The 22161-nt window shown below is 40.5% G+C and overlaps 1 protein-coding gene across 1 annotated transcript; it reads right to left on the bottom strand.

The window, feature by feature from the left end:
- Positions 1-4277: 4277 nt before the first annotated feature.
- Positions 4278-19024, bottom strand: LOC145351656 (cation channel sperm-associated protein 3-like). The gene is made up of 7 exons (XM_080201215.1): positions 18864-19024; positions 14608-14838; positions 14258-14437; positions 11992-12132; positions 11790-11909; positions 8792-8949; positions 4278-4392 (listed from the first exon to the last, which is right to left on the bottom strand). Exons 1-7 carry the CDS (start codon positions 19002-19004, stop codon positions 4278-4280), a joined length of 1086 nt encoding a protein of 361 aa, XP_080057341.1. The 5' UTR covers positions 19005-19024.
- Between the last annotated feature and the right edge of the window lie 3137 nt (positions 19025-22161).

Genomic DNA, 22161 nt, shown 5'->3' with positions numbered 1-22161 from the left:
CTAAGCAGGAAGAATCTCTCTACCTCTACCCTATCTATCCCCTTCATTATCTTATACGTCTCTATAAGATCCCCCCTCAGCCTTCTAAACTCTTAACGAGTACAGACCCAGTCTATTCAGTCTCTCTTCATAGGCTAGCCCCCTCATCTCCGGTATCAGCCTAGTGAACCGTCTCTGCACTCCCTCCAAGGTCAAAATATCCTTCTGCAAGTGCGGTGACCAAAACTGCACACAGTACTCCAGCTGCAGCCTCACCAGTACCCTGTACAGTTGCAGCAAGACCTCCCTGCTTTTATATTCTATCCCCCTCATTATGTTGTGATGCAACAGTGCTAACCACTGTGCCGCATTACATGTGGAAAGTGCAATAGCCTCCTCTTATCTGCACATTCTACTGCAATAAGTCTCACCTTTCTGCTACAATGCAACTAACCTCCCTTTTCTATGTGCAACTCCCCTACAAAAAGTCCCACTAATCTATGGCTAATCTGTTGCAATCTTTCTTGTTATATACTGTCTTTCCACAATACTTAGCCATGCCTGTGCCAGCTTGTCATACATGTATCACTTGCTACAATACCTGGGCGTACAGTAAAAGACAGAAACAAAGAGCATTCATGTGACAGTTTCCAAACTAAAGTATTGTGCAAATACTCATTCCTACCAAAACTCCTGATGCAGCAAGAATAGACATACAAACACATGCTCACGGAGATAAAATCCACCTTGCACTTACAATCGGGCTGGCTGGCTATCAGGGTCTTTGAAATCAACTGCCAAATTTTGCCTTCAGTTAAAATCAACAAGCCTCCATAAAAGTTATATTATTTATACCAATGAGCTTCTCTTTTTAATTTAACATGTAAAGCATAACAGATGCAGCAACCAATCATGGGGCCTGTCCCTCTGGAATAACAAAAACATTCTTGAGATTTCCTGTACTTTGGCCTTTAGTGCCAATCTATGGACATCATTTTAAAAATTTTATATTGAAATGGGAAAATAAAATTACTGCCTGTTGTTGATGTTGCACTGCTTGTTGCTGACATTGCATTGCTTGTTGGTAATGTTTCACCCCTTGTTGTTGATGTTACATCACTTGTTGGTGATGTTGTTGATGTTGCACAACTTGCTGTGTTGATACTGTGTGTCTTGTAAGGGGTATTTTTAAAAGTCAGCTCTGTTTTATACGGTTTCAATTTGTCTAGGCAGCAGGCAACTCAAATGTTAAGAATGTAGAATAATGATTGATTTTAGCTGGGGTTGTGTTTGTTTAAACAGAGTTAATGCATTTTTGTTTACTTAGGTTTCCTTTGGGGTTTCAAAATAGGATTTTGATTATGTTGAAGGACAGAGTCATGCGATTAATTGAGGAGCTATATGCTTGCAGGAAAGACAATGGCTGGAATTTTACCACCTCACCCACCCCAGAATTGGGGTGAGTGAGGCTCACAGATCAGAATTCTCCGTTGGCCTCCGGTGGGATTTTAAGAGCCTCACCTAAGTTAGGTCCCCTTGAATATCGCTTAAAAGAGTAAGTATAAGATAACTTTGGCAGAGTTGTCTTATATATTCTTCTATTCAACAACCTTGCAGACAATTTCATGTCAGCCTGTAGGTCGGACTGACAATAGGTCAGGTTTGGATCTTCCTTTGTCTCTCAACATTTCATGAGGATCCTCTTGACAATCTGGAAATATCTTTCTTTAATTCACATGGCATTGGGTAATATGGTGATGGTGCTGAACCTGTGCTGCTCAGTGAATTCTTGAAATTCTCTGCAGATTAATTGGTTTCTGTTATCGTATGTCATTCAGGAATCCCTTGCTCAATGAGCAGAAATCATATTGCTGAGATTGTCATGTATCTCTCAAATCTTTCAGCTTTCAGTTAATAGGGAATTTTGATTAATCACCTGCAACAATGAGATACAATACTTGGAAGTGTGAATGGTACTGAACATGTGTAATGAACATTGTCACTTCTGACCTTACATTGGAGGGATGGTTATTGATGAACCAATTGAACATGGTTGGGGTCAGGATTCTGAGGAGCTCCTGCAATAATGTCCTAGTGCCAAGATGGTTTGCCAAGACAGTATATTGACCAACTATCTAGAGAATGGTTATTTTAGATTTTGTGCAATGAAAAAGGACTAATTAATAATCTAATTGAAAATTAATCTTTAGGGAAGAGTGGCCATAATAGAATTTTACATGAAGCTTGAAAGTGACCAGTCCAAATTAACTTGTCTGATCAATTCCAGCACATGCTCCATCCAAAATACACCTCCATTTTAAGAGATGGACACTGGCTATTAGTGGCACATCTAGTTTGAATGTGTCTGAGCCCTTCATTAATTTGCACCTCTTAGGCATGCAATCATATAAGTAAGTATGCAGTACACAGTTTGTGCACTTTCTGCTTTAGAATAAAGATATATGTGACAATCACATGCTGCAATCTCCGTGTTCTTTTCAGGTCTTATCCTATCTTTCCCTCTCTAAAATACAAGCTGAGCAAGAAAAAGCAAAGACAAATAGCTGTGGGTCTTTGGAGGGGCAGGTCTTTTACCTACCTTTTGACTGTGTGCCTCACCAGGACCTACTTCCTGGGTTCAGGACTAAATTATTCTGGATACAAATCAGGGCATTTCAAACACTCATTGACTAGCTAAGTCATTCCAAGGCATTACCACATCACTGTCCTGGCCCTAACAGGTGTAGATTTATCATGCTGGTGTCCCAAAGCAACAAGGCAATTGGTGTCTGAATGTCTAAAGATCTATACTATTAATTTAATAGGGAATACTACAATTGTGGTCTTAAAATGTCTAATTCCTACCAGTTTCCAATATTGATTAGTTTGCAAGTGGTTCATTAAGACAATGGTCTAGTAATGGGAAGATGTAGAAACTAAAGTAAGGAATGGTACGAATTAGACAGTGGAAAGTGAGCAGAATAAAAACGCAACAATGGGAATGGTGAGAGAAGGGGATGAATGAACTTGGGGATGAGGGTGTAGGTGGGGAAGGAAGGTGCGAGAGGGAGGGACTGCAGGAAACAGGAGTATGACTGAGCAGAACTAGAAAAGTTAGTTGTGGATATGAATCTGAATACGGAAAGTATTAGATTGTTCACTTTTTCACAAAAGTTTGTTCACAAAGTGAAGCTGCATCACAGATGTAGATGCCACATATCCTAGAAGCTGCCATAAGCCAATCATTCCACAGTTCCTGGCTTTGTTACCAAAATAAGTGGATCATGGGACACCAGTAATACTCTCGGAGCTCTGGCCCAACCACACTTAAAAGGCACTTCTGTACCAAGAGCTGCATTGAATGTATTGTTGGACCGCTTTTCAATTCCACATTCTGGATTAATCCAAGGGCTGGTCCCTGCTAGGGTTCTAATCTTCTTCTTGTACTTTGCATTCTGCACAACCTGTCAGGAAAAAAATTACAGAATAGAACTAGAGCAGGAGGAGGGTCAGAGAATGACTAAAGTGAACAAAGACAATAAAAGTTCAACCTCATTGTTCAAATATATAGTTCCAGGAAATTTCTGCTCACCCATTGCTAAATGTCAGACAAACAGTGGATAGGTTGAGAGAGACAATCTTCAACAATTCATGGAGAGCAAATTCTTCAAACACTTCAGGGATCCCAGGTCACGCATTCCTGGGTAAACTTCCTTGTAACATAACATATCAAAATGATAAGGTCCAAATGCCTATCAATGTTGGGAACTTCTGGATTTTACCCAGAACATTAACAAAAAAATGAAGAAAAGTCAAGATGATTATCCATTTGGGCAGAGGAGAGAATCAGAAGTGCAGAAAATACTTAATCATCTTATACTGGCCAGAAACATAATGGTAGGGCATAAACCTTATAGAGCACCATGCAGTCTGGGCTGCATAGCCTCGTAAAGACAGACATGGGATTGGCAAAGGCAAGAAAATCTGCAAATGCAACAAAATGCTGTAACTGCAATCATTTGTTGCCCCAGTTAGGAATGCTCCAGAATTTGTTGCAAAGTATAATTTTTCTGCCAAAATAATCTGGAAAAGCTGTATCAGGTAGAAGGCTAAAAAGGAAGTAAATGAAGACAGAGCACAGCACTAAACAAAGGTAATTCCCAAAATATCCATCAATAGGCACTTAGAAAAACTTTCAAAAAATTGTCATGTTTGTCCTTTCATCAGCATTGTCTCTTTGATTAAACACCACAGAATGAATAAAATAATACTTTAGAAAGTATAATTTTGCCATTTATTTATTTAGCTTTGGCACTCCCTTCTTGGTCCTTCTTCTCAGTGCGTTCTTGGTGACGATCAACTTCCAACAGGTTACCCAGAACATATGACGTTTCAAAGTAAAGTTGTTGTAGCCTAGAACGTAGAGGGCAAAAAGGAAATATGCTCAATCTTTGAAAGTCAATTCTGATTTTTTTGTTTAACCCTTCAAGAAGGGCACATTACCCTTTTCGCCCAATTTTGTCCCATTAAAAACCCTCCCTGGTGTCACTTGTGTAGCTGAGAGAAGAGAATGGATGGCTTTCTCCCAGCCTATCATCAATAATGCTCCTCTCTAAAAGCATCTTAATGAGGATGGTCTGTTACCCATGAGGGGAGATCTTTGCTTCTGGCTTAGTCTAGCTCAGGTCAGGAATTTAACAAAGTTATTGCCATTTGTAGTTTCTTTCCCCCTTTGAACATTTTTAAAATAAAATGTCTCACATCTCTCTATATTATAGAACCCCTACACTGCAGAAAGAGGCCATTTGGCCCATTGAGTCTGCAACGACTGTCCCAAAGAGCATCTCATACAGGTCCTCCCCTTAGTCTATCTCCCCAATCCTATGCCTTCACTATGGGTAATCTACCTAAGCTACATATCTTTGAGTTTGTGATCTACGTATTGAACATGCTTCCTCCTCATCAATTAAGTGCTTAAATATTTATTTTTCAACTTTCCCAATTAATTATTTGATACTTGCATTTCACATAGAAATTAAAAAAATGAAATCAGGCCATTCATCCCAAAGAGTTCATGTTGTTTTCTGTCATTTATCTGATCTTATTATGGATTATTCATAATCCATGCATCCACTGTGATTGCATAACTTCTTTTTCTTCAACTATCTAATACATAGTTAAATGTCTCTCTTTTAATCATTTTAACTCTTAGTCATTTGACAGTACACAGCTCAAATCTCATTGAAAAAAACTCACATATCAAAGCCTTTTGTCTTGCAATTATTCACACAATTCACTCGAATACAAAATGTAAAGGAAACAATCCTTAACAATTGCAACCATATCAACAAAATGCATGCCATTTTTAATGACAGATCCAAATTCATATTCTTGCACAGGTTAACCAAACAGTCTTGCTCAAAAGCAAGCTATAAAGACATTTGTTGGACTTGTGTAAGAGCAATGAGTTGCCGGATGATATTTGTACAATAAGATTTAGCCTCGCAGCTCACTGCATCCGTATATATGTTGCCCAGGACACAGAAAAGTGGTGTCCCTTTCTGTTCCATCTTATCTGTGATCGGTTCTGCACAACATGAATTGGTCAGATGACTGTGAGTTGTTGCAACCACATACACGGTGAAGGATTCCTTCACATTTGCACTGGTCATACGGGAAAACATATTGATAGCAATGCTGCGTCCTTGCACTTATTTGACACTGCTGTCCTATTCACCAATGTTCCACCCAAGGAAGACATAGATACTTGTGTTGCAGCACTATGTCAGGGGGACTGAAACTCGCTGCCATTGTGTGAATCAGTACCCATGGTGCTTAGTAATTCAGCAAGTTGAGCTCCCACTTCCTCTGTGCGTTCCACCCCTTCGCCAGCCAGCAGCAGTACCCCCCCCCCCCCCGCCGCTGCAACACTTCCCACTGTAAAGAATGGCAATCGTAACAGAATATTGTGGTGGGAAATAACCCTCACTCTTTCTCTCTTATTAAGAAGGATTCTATAGCAATCTGCCAGACTGACACAGACCCAGACAGAGGACAACAGAAGCCCGTTATCTTTGCCAAATACATAATTCTAGTATTGGCCCTGGTACCACACATTTCTGATAAGATGAGATCACATATCTGAACAAATTTCCTGATTAGGTTTAACAAGATAGCCTTTCAAAAAAAAAGCCACAAGATGACTTAATGGGCTGGAGAATGGAAATAGATGTGATTAACCTTGGGGTACACGTTCTTGGTAGTTGGACAATTGAGTGAGTGTTTGACACGGGATGCCCAATAGCCTTCTAGAATAAGCTGTATAAAAGGAACATTGGATGAAAAGAGAGCTTTCTAAAGTGGCTTCAGCCTAACGTCCTGATTAGCATGAGAAAATCGAGAGCAGAAGAGCCAGCTACAGAAATTGGCCTCATTCCATTTTATCTGATCCAGGACTGTAAACCATTCTTACAAATTGTATGTTCTTTCTGTCTATTTAGTTCATGTATCTTATTCAAACTGCTATTTCTTAATAAACTGCTTCAAAACCACCTATGACCTCAACTCCCTGTTTGGAGCAATCTGTGACTCCTGGGTGAAATCTTCACACCCACTCTCTCTCATGTGACTATACCATGCGCTTCTGAATATCAATTAGTGCTGAATTAGAAATAGTTTAATGTTATAGACTGAAGATGTGGATTGAGTCCATCTCAACCCATCTGATCCCTACAGCTATCACAAGGGGCTGAATTTGAACATAAGGCCATAAGAAATAGGAGCTGGAAGAGGCCATCTAGCCCCTCGAGCCTGCCCCGCCATTCAATAAGATCATGGCTGATCTGAAGTGGATCAGTTCCACCTTCCCGCTTTCTCCCCATAACCCTTAATTCCCTTGTCTATCAGAAACCTATCTACCCGTGACTTAAGTGTATTCAGCGAGGTAGCCTCCACCACTTCAACAGGCAGAGAATTCCAGAGATTCACCACCCTTTGAGTGAAGACGTTCCTCCTCATCTCTGATCTAAACTGCACCCCCCCTTATCTTGAAGCTGTGCCCTCTAGTCCTGCTATCCTTTCTAAGCAGGAAGAATCTCTCTACCTCCACCCTATCTATCCCCTTCATTATCTTATATGTCTCTATAAGATCCCCACTCAGCCTTCTAAATTCCAACGAGTACAGACCCAGTCTATTCAGTCTCTCTTCATAGGCTAACTCCCTCATCTCCGGTATCAGCCTAGTGAACCTTCTCTGCACTCCCTCCAAGGTCAAAATATCCTTCCGCAAGTGTGGTGACCAAAACTGCACACAGTACTCCAGCTGCGGCCTCACCAGTACCCTGTACAGTTGCAGCAAGACCTCCCTGCTTTTATATTCTATCCCCCTCGCTATAAAGGCCAGCATCCCATTCGCCTTCTTGATCACCTGCTGCACCTGCAGACTGGGTTTTTGCGATTTGTGCACAAGGACCCCCAGGTCCCTCTGCACCGTAGCATGCTGCAGCTTTTCGCCTTTTAAATAATAATCCCTCCTACTATTATTTCTACCAAAGTGGATAACCTCACACTTGCTAACATTATACTCCATCTGCCAGGTCCTCGCCCACTCGCTCAGCCTATCCAGATCTCTCTGCAGACTTTCCACGCCCTCCACGCAATTTGCTTTTCCACTCATCTTCGTGTCATCAGCAAATTTTGTTACCCTTCACTCAGCCCCCTCCTCCAGATCATCTATGTAAATGGTAAACAGTTGAGGCCCCAGCACCGATCCCTGCAGCACTCCACTAGTCACCAACTGCCAATCAGAATAGCACCCATTGATTCCAACTCTCTGCTTCCTATTAGACAGCCAATCCTCTATCCACGCTAACACCTTGCCCCCAACTCCGTGCACCCTAACCTTTTGCAGCAACCTTTTGTGAGGCACCTTATCAAACGCCTTTTGGAAATCTAAAAACACCAAATCCACCAGTTCCCCTCTGTCTACCACACAGATGAGATGAAAGGCCACTGTCAGATTGACTGTTCCCCAGATATATTCATTTCAATAGGTGAACATACTCACAACACTCTATCATGATCAGATCAGTACATGAATATTGCATTATGGATGGAAAGGGTTTGGTTTAGGTTAGAGGGTCATTGCTTTTTAACTGGTCGGCGCAACATCGTGGGCCGAAGGGCCTGTTCTGCACTGTAATGTTCTATGTTCTATGTTCAAATTGCATTTCCCGCAATATAGCAACTACTGTTAAGAACTCTTACTATTGACTCCATTGCAATGAAGCAACAGAAATAGTCACCACACCAATATTCACAGTCTCTACTGATACTATTTCATTATTGCCTTTTTTCTTTTGCCTTTCTTCTTTCCGTAATCCACTTCTTTCCCAAATTTCCAGTTCTTTTCAAACACTTAATTTACTCACCAGAAAGCATTCGTTCAACTCCTCGCTGAATTTATTCATACCCTCATCAGCACTTCAGTGAAGCAATGAGTAAAATTCAACGCAATGTGTCAACAACAGCATGCATCTCCAAAGCATAATTAACATAATATAGTATCCAAAGGCACCTCAGAGACAGAGAAAACAAATGTGTCAAACGACCAGTTGCAGGTGATTCTTTTGTACCTCAAGTGTAATCTGGGCAAAACCCCAAAGATAGGCCACTGGGCATCATGGATTGAGAACATGAATGGCACATGAACCTCCATTCTATTTCATACACTGAGAATATGACCCTACACAATTTTATGTAATGTGCAATGGGTAAGCCTGTATTCTCTTACATGGAATCTGTTCTTACTCACTTGTGTAAAGTATTGTCCTGTTCATCGAGACTCGTGAGGTAAATGTCTATGAATGATAGACTTGAACATAAATCATCCATCAAAACGTAATCATCATGTCGCAGGGTCTGTTTGTACTTCTCTACCATTTCACTGAAGCTTGCAAATTGGCTGCTTTTCTGGAATGTAGGGCAAAAAAAAAAGTAAATCCATTATTTTTCGCAGTTTTGAGTAATTTCTTTCTCTTTTTTTCCCAGAGCTCCACAGCCAGAATTTACTGCAAGTGAGTGAGATATTAACCGCTGTCATTCTTGATCAAACTACAAGGGCATGTGTTATGGTTCAGGTTAGAAAATTCAAAGTGTTTTATAGAGCTCGCCTGGATCATATGTTTTGCATCTTGAAGTTGGCTAGGATAAGCATAAAAGGTTTCACTTCAGGTATGAATCAAATGACCAACTAGGGAGCTTTTATTAAACAAAGTTTATTTAAGAATATAGTTAACATGTATAGGAAGAATATTAGCAATAACCTCTATCAATTACAAACAACACAAAACAATCATGATAATGTATAACCCTTAACGAATATAGGAGCCGTCCAATCAACTAAAATCCCTGCCATATAGACAAAACCCTTTAAACAAGCTCAACACAGCATAGACTAATGTTCACGTGATACTGGAATTGAATCCTTTGGATGAAGTCTGTAGGTCTCTGGATAGCTCAGGGGGTTGAGCTATGAGGAGAGGCTGAACAAATTAGGCTTGTACTCGTTAGAGTTTAGAAGAATGAGGGGAGATCTCATTGAGACGTATAAGATGATGAATGGGATGGATAGGATAGAGGTGGAGAGACTCTTCCCACTCAGAAAGGATAGCAGGACTAGGGGGCACAGCCTCAAGATAAAGGGGGGGCGGTTTAGAACGGAGTTGAGGAGGAACTTCTTCACTCAAAGGGTGGTGAATCTCTGGAATTCTCTGCCCGTTGAAGTGGTGGAGGCTGCCTCGCTAAATATTTTTAAGATGCGGGTTGATGGGTTTTTGATAAGAGAGGGGATTAAGGGTTATGGGGAGATGGCGGGAATGTGGAACTGAGCCACGACAGATCAGCCATGATCTTATTGAATGGCGGGGCAGGCTCGAAGGGCTAGTTGGCCTACTCCTGCTCCTATTTCTTATGTTCTTATGTTTGAAGTCAGAATAGCTTCCCAAACACAGGGACTTTAGGCAAGCCACCAACAGCAGACTCCACCCTTCAGAAAGGCAAGACCTTGTTTTCAGGTGAATTTCCAAAACCAGGGAGAGCGAGAGATAGAGAAAGGCTTCTTTTCAGCTTGCTGTCCCTTCTAAAACTAAAACCTGCAGCTCGAAACTGAAAATGAAAGCACTCCTATCACCTTACCTACCAACCAGTTTTTCTCCTAACAGTGCAGAGTCATAAACATCCCAGTAAAAATAAACAAACCCCCATTTCAGCAGCAATAAAAGGATATCTATAGACAAGCCAGCGGCAAACGACATCAGCTGAGGCTGTGAGCTAAGAAAATGCAAAGCTGTGAGAACTGCAGAGATCATGATTCTAAACAACAACCTTTCTTAAAGGTACAGTAACGTCACAGATGTGCAAGTGAAAGTCAGAGTGACTTACCTGACAATGTTGCCTTTTGTTCTTTAGGAAAGTCTTCAGTTTTCATTTAGGAGAATCCACTGATATTAACTACTTGACTTTATAAAGGGATCAAATAGTTTTGGCTCCTCTGCCTGGTGCTGGGCCTGCCCAAGATAAGAATGCCTAAATTTCCAGTCCCAGCCCAGTAATATGGTCTAAAATCCACTGTTTAAGTTAGATCCAGTGTTTTGAGTCAGGATGATCCTTCGTCCTGGTAGGGGCAATTGCTGCTGGTGGTGTTGCTGGGACACACAAATTGCTGGCCCCCTGATTGGCTGGCATCCCTTGGAAATGAGACACTAAGCTTCAGAGGTTCAGGGGTGTGGAAAGCACACTTTCAGATCACTAATTGCCTGAGCCACATGAAGTTGCAGCATTGCTTCCCAGGCCAGCAGGGGCTTTCCAGCCACTGGGCAGAGCCAATGCCTCCCTGTTAAATCCCTGTCATTGTGTTGTCAAGCTCATGGTGACAGTGGCACCATTTACAGCACCAGCCCAAATAGAGCAGTTCTATTTATTAGGATGGAAATGGAGGTAATGATCATCCAAGGTTCCCAATATATTTCATAACTGGAAAAATATCCTTTTCTGAAGTCATTTGTGAACATGCGTAAATGCAGGGAGTTCAAGTTTGGTTATACTAGCATTAAGTAAAGGACAAGCACATCTGATCATCTGTGAAACCTGCCCAATATTTCCAAGTATTAGAAATGTTACAAAATATTGATTCATTGGGAAAATACACTAGATGGGTTACTGAGCAATTTAGACCTAAGTGGCCCAAGCTGATGTTAGTTCTAGTTTTAGTCCTAGTTCACTAATCTCAGCCAGAACGGTAGCAGGAGTGAAATTTCAACAATAGGCCTCCATGTCCTCAGGTGAGGAAAATGTCAAATGTAATGCAGGGTTCCCACTCTTCAGTGCTTACGAATGACAAACTGCAAAGGTTGCGTAGATATATGCGAGGATAGGATTAACTGACATTCTGGACGCATGTTAAACAAAATAGCCATTTGTCTGTGGAACAGCATCACCATATTACCATTCACCAAAAGAGAAAAGAAGGAACTTAAGAGCAGAAAATTGGTATTATATAAAATAGCAAACAAGCAGACCTCAAATACCCAGTGCAACCACCATACTTATCCTCCTCATGTGGCCAAAGTCGAATTTCCTATAATACATAGCATTGTGATGACATAATCTTCCATTACTTTCTTACATGAATGTTAAACTATATAGGCACAATTCAATTCAAACATTCATTCCAAAAAATATTCGGAAATAATGAATCCAGATTTGAATTCAAAACCTGTTTGAATTCAATGAATCCAGTATGAATTCAATACCTGTTTCTCCATGAGGTCTGTGATGTGGGATTGCTGTCTCTGTAATATAGCTTGTTTCTTTTGCATCAACATGGTTTCTCGTTCAGCTTGGACCCCTTTATTAAATTCTTCGTTCGTTTCCTAGAAATAACATTATAATTTATTTTAGTGGTTTTATCGAACATATATTTTGTGGCATATGATAAAAGATGTATCAACATACCGCTACATGTATAATGATAACTCCAATGAAGAGGTTAAAGAAGAGGAAACATCCCACCAAAATGAAACCAATTACGAAAATGCGGTTTGATCTGAAGCCAAGTTTGTCTGTTTCACCCTGAAGATCTGTCCAGCCATCCAGCTGCAAGATAGGAGGAGTCATTCAAACCATCCTCTATCAATGAAATAACTTATCAACAAAATTATCATTTTCTCCACACACAGAACCTATATCTTTTGCAAACTAAACCATCTTGCTTTGTAATCCAAGCCACCGAAACTTCTGGGTTTAAACAGAGAAGGGAAAGATTTGGTTAGCACACAAGTATTCAAAGTAACACACAACAGGTTTTATTTAACAGCTGTTCTTTGCTCGGCACAGAACACAAAACTGAAAGTAAAACAGCAGCTGGAGCACAAGCCCTAATAATATCACCATCAAGTGATGTGATTAGCTCTTAAAGCAACCTGCAACCTTTTTTAAATATATAACTGAGAGTATCAAACAAATAAGAAATGGCAGAATGACCTTCACGGACTTCTGCAAAATAACTCAAACTGGCAATCTGAAAATGAAACCCGCTAATGTAAAGTTGAGCCTATATAATGGGATGATACTTATACTGAGAGGCCAGATTAGCCTGAGGGCAAATGCAATGGCAAGAAGGAAGGTCGAGATTTCCAGATTATAGTTGGGATACAATGGACCCTCATGTCAGTTGAAGCCAGCCTAATACATGGACGAGTAATCCTAAATATGCCAACAAAGGTTGACAACGTGGCACAGCACAGAAGTGACAGCAGAACAGATCCTAGAAGAATACAAAGATGTGTTCGTGAACCTGGGGAATATCATCTAGAAGTAAATGAGAGTGAGTGGCCAATTCAGCATCTGCTGAGAGTTGCAGCTGCCCTCAGGTCAAGCCTAAAGGTCAAAATAGAAGAGCTGGAAAAGAGAGAAGAAATTTAAAAGTAACAGGTCCAACAGGCTGGATTATCAGTATGATAGCAGTTAAACAACCGAGAAAGTATGCTTAGTCCTAAGAGATTTCAATGAAATACAAAAGGAATCTCACTACCCATCAAATGAATTTTTCTGCAACTTGCCAAGACAAAGATTTTTCCTACTCTAGATGTCAAAGATGGTTACTGGCAAGTAAAGCTGGATTAAAGCAATAACTTTCTAACTACATGTTGGATGCCGTTCAGCAGATACAGATGGTTGTGCATACCTTTTGTTTTTTTCACAGCTCCAGAAGACTATCAACACAAACTATAGAATTTCTAGTCTATGGATGCAGAGACACAATTTAATATGATTGCTGAAGGCAGCACACCAGATGACCAAAAGCAAAATTGCAACCGAAAATGTCTAAAATCAAGTGCATGGGTGATGTATGTGAGTACAAGTCTTCACCCGGATCCTGACAAGGTGACAACTGTGGTAGCGGTGCAACAATTAATGGACGTGAAAGCAGATTTGTTAGATTTTGTTCTTGTTTCGGATTTTCAGCATGTGCACTATTTTGATACTGCATATCTATTTAAGTGATGTTGGTTTGAGTGATAATGTTCATCGTGACTTCAGGAAGATTTTGCTCCTCTTCCAGCATGCAGGGAATCTTTTACATCCACCAGGGAGAGAGCTGCCTCGGTTTAATGTGTCATCCAAACAACAGCACCTCCAACAGTGGGGCTCACCCTTACTCAGTGGGAGCGGGATGTTCCAGCTGCCCTTGTGCCAGAAAATCGCACCCAAGGTGAACGAACTTTGCATGGTCAGCACTCCCTCCACCACCACCACCACCCACCCCCCGCCACCGACCAAAATTCCCGTGACAGGCAAGATGGAAAAATTCCCCCCCTATGTGTTCACAATCTGGAGTAGGACTTAAACCCACAATCCTCTACCTCACAAGGCAAGAGTGATACCAACTGAGCAAGACTAACATCTTAAATTCAAAATCATAAAATACACCTTAGATCCTAAAGAATAAAACTGACTTTTGTAAATTTTTAATTATTAGATTTGAGAGAAGTAATCAGTACTCTGTTCCATTGATCATATATAGAGTGACGATAATTGCTGAAAAAAAAGGCATGTTGGAAGTTTTTCGTCTCACTTTCATCAGGGCAGATGCCCAAGAATTGGTAATCCTGAGAGCTATTCTAATGAGTGCAAGATGAAAAGTTTTGACAGCATGTCTCTTTTTTTCAACGCTACTCAAGTTATATGCTAGCAAAAGAGTAATGAAGTTGATGCTTACCGTTACTAAACTGAAGAGTGTGAAGTATGCAGCTCCGAGGTTGCCCCAGTTTTTGTAATCACCTCCTTGCTTTCCATAGAAATAATATCCGATCAGGGCAAAGACAGTCACCAGCAAGAAGAGGAGAGACAGGGCAAATAAAACATTCTTCAGCGTACTCACCAAAGCAGTAGCCAGGACCTGTGGATCAGAAAAAAAGAGAAACCAATCCAAAAGGACATGGGGATAATTTTAAGGAATACACATTAATTACGATTTACATAAAAAAAACACATTTTATCTTTCATTTATCTGCTCAAACAATCCAAATGCTAATTCATGTTTTTCGCAATACGCCCAACAGAATTTACCTGCAAGCCACGAATGAACGAAATGGTCCTGAGTGTTCTGAGGGGCCGGACTATCTGAAACCAGTCCATAGAGCGCTTGTATTTCGGAGGGAAGAAGCGGTGAATAAGGGATAGGCTGAGCACGATAAAATCAAACACATTGTAACCAGTCTTCCAATATTTGATTGGGTCAACATAAATTTTTGCTAAGAACTCCACTGTGTAAACTGCCAGGAAAAAATGGTCAGCCACCTAGCCAAATGAAAAAAAAATTAGATGATGTCTGGCCATTCCAACACCCAAAGTTTATTTATTCGTCACAAGTAAGGCTTACATTAACACTGCAGTGAAGCTACTGTGGAATTCCCCTAGTTGCCACAGTCCAGCGGCTGTTCGTGTCAATGCACTGAACCAGCACGTCTTTCAGAATGTGGGAGGAAACTGGAGCACCTGGAGGAAACCCACGTAGGGGAGGACATGCAAACTCCACACAGTGAACCAAGGCAGGAATTGAACCCGGGTCCCTGGCACTGTGAGGCAGCAGTGCTACCCCACCCCACCCCCCCACCCCTCCAGCCCCACTACCACCCAGTGCCACCACATAACATTTTTTAATTCAGTATATAAATTTCCTTCCTTTTATCAGGTGAATCAATTATCACGAAACCCTTCTCTGTCAGGCTTAAGTGTATCAATGAGAATAACACTTCTTGCCATTTCTTAAGGATTCAAAAGAAAAGTAGTTTAATTTGAAATGTGCTAATTCTGAATATGGATCAAGCCAAATCAAAACTGCCAGACTGGTGATATTTAAAAAATTTCAATTGCTACAATAATGCTACATTTATTGTGCTCAAAAGCAGAAAAGAAATAAATAATCTAATCAGTCAAAAAAAAAGATAGGATAGGATTACATTGGATGTACTGCACACAAACAGGTCATTTGGCACAATTAGTCTATGCTGGTGTGTGTGCTTCACTCAAGCCTCCCCTCATCTTTCCTCATCTAAAGTGACCATCATAATCTTTTATCTTCATCTATTTGGGGCCCAAACCAGTAGGGAGACAGAAGAGAAGGTTGAGGACAGCACGCAAGTTAAAGAGGGCACATTAAACAGTGTCAGTCATCCCAGTACTAAACAAGTCAGGCAAAAGCAGGGCAGAGAGCAAGGGAAGTCCAGATTAAACTGGATTTATTTCAATATAAGAGGCCTGAAGGGCAAGGCAGATGGATGGGCACGTGGGACTGGAATATTATAGCTATTACTAAGTAATAGCCAAGGGAGGGGCAGGCCTGGCAGCTCAATGCTCCAGGATGCAGATGCTATTGGAAAGATAGATCAGGAGATAAGCAAGGAGGGGAAGTTGCACTTTTCATTAAGGAAAACATCACGGCAGTACTGAGAGGGGATATATTTGAGGATTCAGCATTTCAGTCTATAGGGTGAACTGAGAAATAAGAAGGGGGAAATCACTTTTATAGGTTTGCACTACAATCCCCCAAATAGGTTTGCACTACAATCCCAGCAAATATGTAAGGAGATTACAGATAGTTCCAAGAAAAAAAGGATAGTAATAGTACGGGACTTTAATTTTCCTAACATTGACAAGGGCAGCCATAGTATTAGGGACTTGGATGGAGAGAAATTTGTCGAATGTATTAAGGAGGAATTTCTCATTCAGTATGTGGATGGCCGACTGGAGAGGGGGCAAGGCTTGACCTCCTCTTAGGAAATAAGGAAGGGCAGGTGACAGAAGTGTTAGTGAGGGATCACTTTGGGACCATTGACCATAATTCCATTATTTTAAGATATGTCTGGCCCAAAAGTTAAAACTCTAAATTGGGGCAAGGACAATTTTGATGGTATTAGACAGGAACTTTCAAAAGTTGATTGTTGGCAGGCAAGCTTGTAAGTGGGAGGCTTTCAAAAGTGTGTGAACCAGGGTACAGGATAAGCACATTCCTCTTAGAGTAAAGGGCAAGGCTGGTAGAAGTCGGGAATCCTGGGTGACAGGATATTGAGGCCCTTGTCAAGAAGAAGAAGGAGGCATAAGCAGCTGGGATCAAGTGGATCCCTTGAAGAGTATAGAGGGTGTTGGAGTAGAATTAAGGGAGAAATTAAGAGGGCAAAAAGGGAACATAAGATTGCTTCGGCAGATAAGGCAAAGGAGAATCTAAAGAGCTTCTAAAATACATAAAGGACAAAGGAGTAACTAGGAGAGAGTAGGGCCTCTTTAAGATCAACAAGGTCATCTATATGCGGATCCACAAGAGGTGGGCGAGTTCCTAAATAAACAATATTTACTGTTGAGAAAGGCATGGATATTAGGGAGCTTGGGGAAATAAATAGTGAGGATTTGAGGAGTGTTTATATTACAGTGAAGGAGGTGCTGGAAGTCTTAAAGCGCATCAAGGTAGATAAATCCCCTGGAACTGATGAAATGTACCCCAGGATGTTGTGGGAGGCCAGGGAGGAAATTGTGGGCCTCCTAGCAGAGATATTTGAATCATCAATTTGAATCACCACAGGTGAGGTGCCTAAAGATTGGAGGGTGGCAAATGTTATGTCTTTGTTTAAGAAGGGTTGTCGGGAAATGCCTGGCAACAACAGTCTGGTGAGCCTAACCTCTGTAGTGGGTAATTATTAGAAGGTATTCTGAGAGACAGGATCTACAGGCATTTAGAGAGGCAAGGATTGATTCAGGACAGTCAGCATGGCTTTGTTAATGGAAAATCATGTCTCATGTGTTTGATTGAGTTTTTTGAAGGGGTAACCAAGAAGATAGATGAGAGCAAAGCAGTTGATGTTGTAGACATGGACTTTAGCAAGGCCTTTGACAGGTTCCGCATGATAGGTTGTTGCACAAGGTTAAATTTCATGGGATCCACGGAGGAGGTAGCCAACTAGATGCAAAATTAGACTGATGACAGAAGACAGGGAGTGGTTGTAGTGTGTTATTTTTCAAACTGGAAGCCTGTGACCAGTAGTGTGCCTCAGGGATCAGTGATGATATTTATTATTCATATTAATAATTTGGATGAGAATATAGGAGGCATGGTGAGTAAGTTTGCAGATGACATTAAGATTGGTGGCATAGCGGATAGTGAAGATGGTTATCTAGGATTGCAACAGGATCTTGATCAACTGGGCCACTGAGCTGATGAATGGCAGATGGAGTTTAAGTTAGATAAATGTGAGGTGATGCATTTTGGTAGATCAAACCAGGGCAGGACTTATTCAGTTAATGGTAAGACATTGGGGAAGGTTATAGAACAAAGAGGTCGAGGGAAGAAAATGGAAGAAAAATTTTTCAGAAATTTGAAATAGAAAATTGACTAAATTGAATGAATAAATTTGCAATATAAAAGAATTGAAATCAAAGCCCAAGTCACTGGGAAATCAGCCAAAACAGTGAAAAAAAATGTAATTTTCAAGGAAATGACATATCCTCAGATATCACAGAAGATAAATCTTATGCTTTCTTCTTCTGTGTTCCCTTCATGTTTTCATGAGTTTCCATTTGCTTTTTTAAATATTTACTTACTTAACAAGTGAAGGGCCACTAATGGAGGTGTATGCAGCACAACCTGGCTTCCAGTGCTATGACTTGTTTTGACATACTGTGTTATATATTCAGGTCTATTTGAGGCTGTTGGGCAGTCTACGTATTTGCTAAGTTGTCAGTGGTACTGATGTGAATTCTAATCCTGTCGGGAAGACTGAGAGGAAAGTAGTCATCTAAAGCCTTTTTTTAAAGTTTCTTTAAAGTGTCACAAGTAGGCTAACATTAACACTGCAATGAAGTTACTGTGAAAATTCCCTCGTGGCCACACTGGGCATCTGTTTGGATATACTGGAGGAGAATTTAGCATGGCCAATGAACCTAACCAGCACATCTCTTTCGGACTGTGGGAGGAAACTGGAGCACCCAGAAGAAACCCATGCAGACATGGGGAGAATGTGCAAACTCCATACAGTCAGTGGCCCAGGGCTGGAATTGAACCTGAATCCTTGGCACTGTGAGGCAGCAGTGCTAACCACTGTGCCACCGTGTTGCCCATTTGCACTCGAGGAAAGGGCCAATGGTAGTCCAATTATCAGCACAGAACTTCACACACCTCTTGTGATTGACACAGAGTGGTCTTAGCAACTTGTTTAGAAATTGGTGTTGCAAACCATAGGATTTGTGTGGCACACACCCTCAAATCAACAGACAAAGAAAAATACTAGTATGTCCAACAGTATAAATATATTGTTATAAAGTGCTTCTCTCACATCAAAGAATACATATAATTTGATCGCCAGTTTGTAGTCCGTCTCAAGCGCCATGAGAAGGGAATTTACTAAAATCGTAGTGAAGATGCACCCTTTGAAAAGCCAGGTCTTCGTTAGCTTTTTGACATAGTTATAAAACATAGCATCTCTCCTAGCAAAAGAAATTCAGACAAAGTTTAAGTATCATTTTCTTCCACACAAGTAGTAAAAGGTCTAAGCCTTGGATTCACTTACCGCCTTTTTCGAAAGTCAAAGTTTGATTGATCAGTACCAACTGCGTTCACATAGTCGTAGGTATGCCTCACTCCAGGCATAACCAAGATATAATTTTGTTACGGCTCAAGAGAAAAGCTATTACTTTTAATTCATTCCTGCCCTGTACTGTCAGAAATTTATTTGATACAGAAACGTTTTCTACAGATTATGATTTGTAAATTAATCAGCAACAACAAGTCACAGTATGAGGAAAACAAATTGATTACATGCAACTTTTTTTATAAACAGTTCTGGAATGGAATAATTGCACAGCAACAGATCAAACATCATAACAAAGTGATTGTGATGTACTGGCATTCCAAAATATAACCAACACAGAGAAGGATGAGAAACAAAACTATCACATAACAAGCTATGGAACATTAAATTTCCTCCATCCAATATTTTTCTCAATTTTGTCTCTTCCTCTCTTGAATATGATAATTGATGCCAAAATGATGCTATAGGCACAAACACCGTATTTGCAGTGGTGTCCTTTGATTTGATTAATTATTGTCACATGTATTGGGATACAATGAAAAGTATAGCGCTATACAGAAAAACATACCCTTTAAAGTACATAAGGGAGAAGGAGAGGTGCAGAATGTAGTGTTAAAGTGAATATCTAGTGTTATAGTGTCTAGTTTTCAGGAGGAATTTTACCATTCCACCTGCCAGTGGAACTGTTGCAGCCGGAACACAAACCATGCAAAGGTCCAGAGCTCTTGGGCGGGATTTTCCAGCCTTGGGGTGAGAACAGCCAGAAAAGTTCTGCCCTTCATATCTGAACCAATGCACTGACCTATGACAGCCTATTTTACTGTAGGCTTCGCAGCCATGGCCATTCCTGATTACATCAGACATTGCATTTTATCCATTTCCCATTGAATAGTTGATTTCTCTCTCTTCCCGAGCTCAATAATAGCGAATTCCCAACACTGCCTGAGCAGTGAGATCAGTTAACACAGCAGAAACATAGGAATGAATACGGATCTTTATTGGCCTATTTAACTCAGTAACATATCAGGACAAACATTTATTCTCTGAGCCATCAGAGGGCTATTTAAAGATACAATGATTTACTTTGCAATTGAATGGCTTCCAAAGAAGAAGTCTATAAATGAATACCAATTTTCAATGCCAATTAAAACTATAAATACAACTGGAGTGTGAGAAATGGAAATTAAGATGCTCTTCTGAGGGGTGGTGGAGAGGGCACTTACATTTCTGAGACACAACAAAAAATATTAGTCTGTGTGCTATACCTGGAGCACTCAATGCTGGCATTGGCTGAGATTATACAAAAATAACTATTGTTTGCATTATGCTTTACAGTGCCAGGGACCCAAGTTTGATTCCCAGCTTGGGTCACTGTCTGTGTGGAGTTTGCACGATCCCCCCATGCCTGTGCAGGTTTCCTCCAGGTGCTCTGGTTTCTTCCCACAATCTGAAAGACGTGTTGGTTAGGTGCATTGACCTGAACAGGTGCCAGAGTGTAGCGACTAGTGAAATTTCACAGTAACTTCATTGCAGTGTTAATGTAAGCCTTACTTGTGCCTAATAAATAAACCTTAACTTATAACTTTTCAGGCTCTAGCATCCACAAATACAAACTTCACGAACAACACTTATTAATATTAAATTTGCCATGCATGCTTCATATTCCCGTGTGAATATGGAACAGGCTACTACATGGTGTGATTGAGTTGAATAGCGCAGACACAACAACAGGTTGGATTTATTTAAGGACATTCTCAAAGGAGGAACAAAGATAAAGAGATGGAGTGGTTTAGGGAGAGAATTCCTTATCCCCTTATAGTGGAGTGAATCAAAGAAAAGGAAAGCTAGATATATACATAAGAACATAAGGACTAAGAGCAGGAGTAGGCCATTTGGCCCCTCGAGCCTGCTCCGCCATTCAATAAGACCATGGCTGATCTTTTTATGAACTCAGCTCCACTTTCCCGCCCGCTCACCATAACCCTTAATTACTGTTCAAAAATTTATTTATCTTTGCCTTAAAAACATTCAATGAAGTAGCCTCAACTACTTCACTGAATAGGGAATTCCACAGATTGACAACCCTTTGTGTGAAGAAGTTCCTCCTCAACTCTGTCTTAAATCTGCTCCCCCTTATTTTGAGGCTATGCCCCCTAGTTCTGATTTCACCCACCAGTGGAAACAACTTCCCTGCTTCTTATCTTACCTATTCCCTTCATAATTGTATATGTTTCTATAAGATCTCCCAAGTATCATAATAAGCATCAAAATAATGGAAGGAGATAGTGATAGAGGTACATATAGCAAATAGAGTGGAAGGAAGCTCATTGTGAGCACAAACCTCAGCAAAGGTTGGGCCACATAAGCTGCTTCTCCAATATAAGTTGTAAACAATTAAAAAGATCTGGGCATTATTTTCTGACACCATCATGCTTGCAACTGCACGTCTTCCATTTGATAGACTTTGATAAAGGTTCCAAAGTTACCAATCTCCACCGTATACTTACAGCATAACTAACATTCCTCCACATCAATATGATTTGTACCAATTCATATTAGCAAAGCTATTAGTTGATTGAAAATTTAGAAAAAAAGTAGCTTTAAAAACTAGCCATTAATTATATTTTAATATGGATTTTTATCATGGAGGAATAAACCTTAATGTCTCATAGGTATGTCTGTAATAACATATTCAACTTTCTCCAAGAGATCAATTATCACATGACATCTGGTTCCACATGACCCAGAAGAACACCTAAACATTTTTTTTAAGAATCTTGCCTTCTGAATCACATCTAGCCTAAAATCCCTCCTCTGGCAATTTGACAGGCTCTTCAAATGTTTCTAACTCTTTTCCCCAACTATTCTTACACTTCAGCCTATTGCCTAAGGCAGCATTTGTCAATTTCCCCAGCACTATTTACTTACTAATACTGATTTCCTTCAGTTTCTCCCTCTCACTGAACCTTGTGTTCTCCAACATTACTGCCTGTGGTTTATATGAAAACTGTATATTTCCTTATCCTCAGAGCGTTTTGTTCTA

Source organism: Carcharhinus amblyrhynchos, chromosome 13 (genome assembly GCF_965287045.1).
Source record: "Carcharhinus amblyrhynchos chromosome 13, sCarAmb.v2.hapA, whole genome shotgun sequence".
Taxonomy (NCBI): domain Eukaryota; kingdom Metazoa; phylum Chordata; class Chondrichthyes; order Carcharhiniformes; family Carcharhinidae; genus Carcharhinus; species Carcharhinus amblyrhynchos.
The sequence above is the reverse complement of the archived record's forward strand: the minus strand, read 5'-3'. Positions and strand labels throughout refer to the sequence as shown.

Bases quoted from the DNA above. Each gene is read 5' to 3' on its own strand.
- LOC145351656 (XM_080201215.1), bottom strand. From the start codon at position 19,004: ATGTTTTATAACTATGTCAAAAAGCTAACGAAGACCTGGCTTTTCAAA. The intron at 11,910-11,991 runs GTATGTTGATAC...TGTTATTTCTAG, and splicing joins TTATCATTATACATGTAGCG to GAAACGAACGAAGAATTTAA. The intron at 8,950-11,789 runs GTATTGAATTCA...CCTACATTCCAG, and splicing joins CAGACCTCATGGAGAAACAG to AAAAGCAGCCAATTTGCAAG.